General features: G+C 35.7%; 1 protein-coding gene across 2 annotated transcripts; it reads right to left on the bottom strand.

Moving 5' to 3' along the window:
* Window positions 1-2,139: 2,139 nt before the first annotated feature.
* On the bottom strand, window positions 2,140-5,262 carry LOC145128261 (uncharacterized protein At1g24485-like). 2 transcript variants are annotated; one of them, XM_079063060.1, is made up of 9 exons: window positions 5,194-5,262; window positions 4,537-5,059; window positions 3,901-4,382; window positions 3,673-3,805; window positions 3,498-3,566; window positions 3,217-3,288; window positions 2,982-3,053; window positions 2,631-2,881; window positions 2,140-2,519 (listed from the first exon to the last, which is right to left on the bottom strand). In XM_079063060.1, the coding sequence occupies exons 1-9, from the start codon at window positions 5,258-5,260 to the stop codon at window positions 2,305-2,307; spliced, it is 1,884 nt and encodes a 627-aa protein (XP_078919186.1). In that variant the 5' UTR covers window positions 5,261-5,262; the 3' UTR covers window positions 2,140-2,304. The 2 variants fall into 2 exon arrangements, with proteins under 2 accessions (XP_078919186.1, XP_078919187.1); XM_079063061.1 differs by having other exon boundaries at window positions 2,140-2,510.
* Window positions 5,263-5,776: the final 514 nt, after the last annotated feature.

The raw sequence follows: 5,776 nt of genomic DNA, 5'->3' as shown, positions 1-5,776 counted from the left end.
CTTTTCTAAACAGAACTTACAACAACTACATTTTCAACAACATTTTACAACTTACTCACATCACTGAAATCTTATGAACTCACCAGCTTAATTGCTGATCAACTCTTTCAAATAACTTGTATTCTCAGGAGCCTATTAGACAGGTACTCGTGCTGGGAATTTAGAAGATGGAGCGTTATAGCTTCAAGTCTTGTTTTGTTATTTGATTATGAATTCTATGTTTTGTGAACACACACATTGTAAACACTTTCTTTCTAAATGAAATGGTTGTTCTTTACTTGCTTACTGTACACATATCTTGTGATACTAAACATGACGTCCTTCACCCCCGAACGATTCCGTCGTTCCGGTTTTGGGGTGTGACACCTAAGAAGTTTGCTATCGATTTGCATTAGTGGTGATAAAATCTTTTAAGCGTTTGTTCTTTTTTATTCATCATTGTGTTTTTCGATGTAGTTTCTTGCTAGCTTTTAATTTAATATTATTCATCATTGTGTTGAAATCATTTAAGCGCTTATTTTAATGTTGAGATAAATAAATATTAAGTTATTTAAAATAAATCAATATAAGACTTTTCACTTTTACATTCGAAAAAGAAAAAATTCCCGTCGGAATGAATCTTTGTATGATTTTTTGTGACAGATTTTCAAAAGAATATGTGACAACCTACCCAAAAATTTACTTTGGTACTTCCCGATAATATTGCACTGGACAAGTTTTCATGACGTTTGTGAAGGAAATTGTTTGGGATGATTTTGTGATGTTTATAATGGATTGTCGACGAAAACCATTGTTTTCGTGTCGTTTTCGTGTCAAGATTAAAAAGCACGATGTCGTGTCGTGTTCGTGTTCATAAATTGACACGAAATTGACACGATTAAGCATGTGGTTGTTGAAATTTTTGGTGTTTGTCGTTTTTGTCGTGTTATATATATTTAAGTATGAACGAAATACACTAATAGTTATGTAATATTATTTTTGTCGTGTCGTGTCGTGTTGTCGTGTTTTAATTGGTTCGTTTTCGTGTTAATGAAAAAAAACACGACATCGTGTCGTGTCATGTTCGTGTTATACAAAACATTGTCGTGTCGTGTCGTGTCAGACAAAAACACGACACGACTGCCCGATTTGACAGCCCTACTCGAACAGTAACAGCATGCCGCCAATTGCTTTCTTTCTCTATGGAATCGCCGATAGTTTTCTTTCTTGTGGAGGCATTCATAAAATGATAGGGAAAAATTGAAAATCCAACCTATTGCTTATTTGTTGTCCCGGTCCAGCAATTGAAAGGAGGGGACCGAATCAGCTTGAAAGCTTGGACCGAGTCCACACAATTGACCGAGTCCTTGAGTGTTGGTACATTATCAAACATGTTGAATTCATTTTTTTTTTTTACCCGGTCCCTGTTGGACCCAGTTAGAAAGTAAAACAAACAGCCCCTAAATCACTCGGAACAACCTCATTTGAGACTATATTAGTGTCTATCGTCCAAGAGATTGGGTTACTATAAATATAGAAGTATGATGCCTTATAGCTTTGGCTCCAAAACATTAAATTATATTTAATGAAAGTAAAATTTAATATCATATTTTATGTTGATGTATAAGATAATTAACATTTTAATTATTATCTTTTAGACCGGAGGTGTACTAACATTTCATTCATTATTTTAAGGGTGTGCTAACCTTTCACATTTTAATTATTATCTTTTAGACCGGATGGTGTTCCTAATCAAATATTTTAAGTTTTGTGACATTACCGGCGAGTGTACTAATTTTTGCTTCACCTTGGTGTCGGATGATTCCGGTTGGCTTCCATGATTTCAACGGGGATTTTAGGTTGCTTCTTTTGGTGAAGCAAAAGCTGCTCAAGGTGTTAATCTTTTCGGTGTTGTGGCTAGTTATATGCAACTCACGAAATACCTTTCAAAATCTTTTGTCGAACACTTCTATACAAATAAAAGATAAAGTTTAAATCAGTTTTTAGAAGTTTATCACTTAATTTGAAGTTTATCACTTAATTTTATCAATTAGAGGCATTTTCTTTTTTCTGTAATTTGTTCATTGCTCTAGTGTCTTGATAGTTGCTTATAATAGAATTTGCCGCTCGTATCAAGTTATGCAAGACAAGTCATGAACGTTAAAAGAATGAATGGTTCCTCTTTCTCATATAACCATTGAAACAATTGCTCAAACACAAACGACCTCATAATCCCACAACACACATATATGCCCTATTTACACACCACCAAAACAAGCAGAATAATGCTATTTCCACATTATAGAAATAAAAAGACATTAAGATCTACGATTCATCGTGGTTATGTACTCCTGTGTGTCCATACATATCGCTAGTTTGACCAGAATTATCAAGTAACGGTGAAGGCGATCCCATAGGTGTTTGCACCCCATGTTCCAGTGTCCCATCATTCATCACTTCTTCACTGTTTTTATGCAACTCATCGGAATTCCCATTTGCTCCGCCACTTGGATTCCCATTTGCTCCGCCGGCTGTATACCCTAAAACGAATTATCATAATTAACAATTAAAATCAATAGCACAAATCGTCACAAAATTCCCCAAAAGCATCGCTTTGCATGTCAGATTGCGATTTAGAAAAGAGATCTAACCTGAAGCAACTGGCATAATATTAATGGCCTTGAATACTGGTTTCTTTTTCTTTCGCAAAATGACGAACACACCCACAGCTACCCAAATGAGAAAGAATATCGGGATGGTAATGCCGAGTACTACTGGTAACATGCTGCTTTTCTTTTTCTTTCTGCGAGTTAAGGTGGTGCTCCCCGGAGATGAATTCACAGTCCCCGGAGAAGTCGAACATGACTTACCGGATGTACACACAGAAGGGTTTCCAGTGACACTGTTCATAATCCGAAAAAGAAAATGGAAAATTAAAAATTATTTACAGTGTAAGTAATACGAAGAAAATATCAAATAACAAAGAGAATTATCCAACTTACGTTAATTTCAGTTTGTTGTTCTTTGATAACGAAGTGGGTATGGGTCCACTAAAGTCATTATCTGCCAAATTCCTATAAAGAAGAATTAAAATCATAATGAGATAATTTTCTTGACATGCACCATTTTTTCTCACGAAATCTTATGTTGGCTTTTGAATTTAGAAATCATGAGTTCGATTCTATTATTGGAGATCAATTCTAACCGATAATTAATATATTGACAAAATATACTTACAGTTGTTGGAGATTAGTCATGGTACCAAAGAAACTTGGAATTTCTCCATCCAAGCTATTATTGTGCAAGTCACTACAAACCAAAAAACACAAATAAAAGTAAACGATAAATTCTGCATTTTAATTATAGATTTTCCGATTCTATTATTTAATTGAGAATTGAGATATCGGTTTTTTAAATGGAATTTTCTAAAGCATTATCAATAATCTAACAGGTTACATCAGGTCGAATTTTCAAATGGTTTGATTAAAAAACTAGCAAAATCCGATTGTTAGACTTACATTGTCTGGAGCGCATCCATGGAACTAATGTCCGGAAGTTCGCCCGAAAGCTCGAAGCCATCAAGAAACCTGTAAAATATAATCTTTTCTTATAACTCAATCAAGATTTTTTTGTGACGGAAATAAATCCATCACAAATTCATATTGTAAGAGATACTGGCGAAAAGACATTTACAATGAGGTAATGCGAGGTGGTGTCTCATTGCTGCAATTGAGCCAGTCCCATGAGTATGGTGCGGGAAGACACGGGTCACCGCTCCATTCTCCCAACACGTCGAATGTGTTTTGTAACAAATATAAAGCCTCGACTGTTATGTTTTTCATTTATAACAAGTCAAAAATCAAATCAAACAACATTCAATATATAGATATAGAAAAAGAAAACAATAAAAATTCTACTCACCATCGTTGCTATCAGTCCCATCAGTTAAAAGTCCACTAATATTGAATCCCTCAATGGCGTTTATGAGAGGAGGGAGATCAGAAGTAGTGGTAGCTATTAAAGATATGTTGGTGATGGAATCGACCGAGTAATTATAAAGGTGGCGTTCGAACATACTCCCATAAGGTGGTGAAATTGGATCTGATATTGAACTACTTGATGAAGTTGTCGTCTCGTAAAACCTAAATGACCTCGATTCACCAGTAATGTCCAGGTTGTTTACTTCAGAGAAGTATGTTGTTATATAGACGAGAGTATTCGATGGGGAAACTGTTGCCAAAAGCAAACTCTCGGCTGTACTGTCTGCTACAATCGCGTTATCAAAAATCCCCGATGGGGGATTATTGGTTCCGGTCGGGTCAACGAAAATTGCATCGTTGGTAACCGCCTTGGTTCCCCCAAGGGCGGGTATCCATATTCGGTCATAAGGATCTTGCGGAAATCTGAAATGTCAATGTTGTTACATGTCAATATCAAAGTAAAGTAGAATTACTTCCTCCACGTTGTTTGTGGAACTTTTTTTTTTTTTGGATGAGGCGGTGGCATATACCTTTTCTTTATTTTGAGAAGATAATTACAAGTTCTTGAAAAACGTACCTTAAGGTTCTAGCTGCACCATAAGAAACCCTGTTGATCAAGAACAAAGCCCGATTCTCATCGAGTACACTATAAACATCAGAGTCAACACTACGGACTTCGAGTGCGGACATAAAAGGGAATTGACCGGACTTTGTTTGAGCCACACACACGCTAACGGTGTCTCCTTTTGTAACATAAGTGGCTTCGTACATTTGTAGCCCGCTATTCGTAGTCTCGACAGTTGTCCAAAAGTTGCCATCAAAGTGGAGATCAAATGTTGGAGGACTTGACAATCGGTCATAGTTTCCATAATTGAAACTTGCTCGAACTAACACTTTTTCGCCTTTTGTAACCAGGGTAGAATAGCAGTTCTTTTTTCGGGTAGTGAAAACTCTAAGAGAGTCTAACACGGTAGATATCGAGTTACTTGACTGAACTACTCGAGCAAACCCATTAGAAACTAAAGTTTCATCGGGCGTCCAAACCATTAGGTTACCATCGGTGTAGATCTCCGATTCCCCACAATTTACGCTCCAAAACACTAAAATCACATTCAGAAAAAAACATATTTTAACGTTAAAAGGTAAGCTTGAAACAAGATTTTTAAACCTTAAGTGGTACGTGTGTGTGTGTTTTTGTTTATTTATCACCCAAAAAAGACTCCGTGATACTTACCCTGACCCAAAACCGAAGATGCAAGTAGGGACAGCAAAACCGACAACAAAATGAAATGTTCAGCCATGGTTATGAGATTTTGAAGCTTTGATTATATTTGTGAGGTTTATATAGTCGATTTCATAAGTTGACTTTAAGAGGGGAGACTTTTGGAGTACCTAAAATTTGCTTATCATCGTTTTTGTGTGTGGTATTCGCTGTTAAATGACAACTAATATTCTTCAATTTATTTTGAACAAGTTGGTTAGAGGAAAACCTTAAATTTGCTTACTCTCGTTTGTATATGTGCTATTCGTTGTCGAATGACAAGTGGGATTGTTCCTTATTTGGACGTTTCTTTTTAAGGTAATTACACATGTTGATATTCGATTGGTTATGGGTCGTTAAATTTTAGTCAATCAATCATGTTGACATTTGTGGATGAGTTAACGTTTACTTTGTACATGGGAGTCAACTATAGGAAAATACGCGCTCTACCAGACCAGTCGACGCCTCGAACTAATTAAAAGAACGATAATTATATTAAAGATATTCTTTATTGTTTTCTATCTTAATAAAAATATTTTCAACACATCTAAAAACA

Source organism: Lactuca virosa, chromosome 8 (assembly GCF_052849685.1).
Source record: "Lactuca virosa cultivar CGN04683 chromosome 8, Lactuca_virosa_CGN04683_v6, whole genome shotgun sequence".
Classification (NCBI taxonomy): Eukaryota; Viridiplantae; Streptophyta; class Magnoliopsida; order Asterales; family Asteraceae; genus Lactuca; species Lactuca virosa.
The sequence above is the reverse complement of the archived record's forward strand: the minus strand, read 5'-3'. Positions and strand labels throughout refer to the sequence as shown.

Excerpts from the sequence above, each read along its gene's own strand:
- LOC145128261 (XM_079063060.1), bottom strand. The coding sequence starts at position 5,260 with ATGGCTGAACATTTCATTTTGTTGTCGGTTTTGCTGTCCCTACTTGCA. Across the intron at positions 3,054-3,216 it reads ATGACTAATCTCCAACAACT|GAATTTGGCAGATAATGACT; the intron begins GTAAGTATATTT and ends TCTTCTTTATAG. Across the intron at positions 2,882-2,981 it reads AACAACAAACTGAAATTAAC|TGTCACTGGAAACCCTTCTG; the intron begins GTAAGTTGGATA and ends GATTATGAACAG.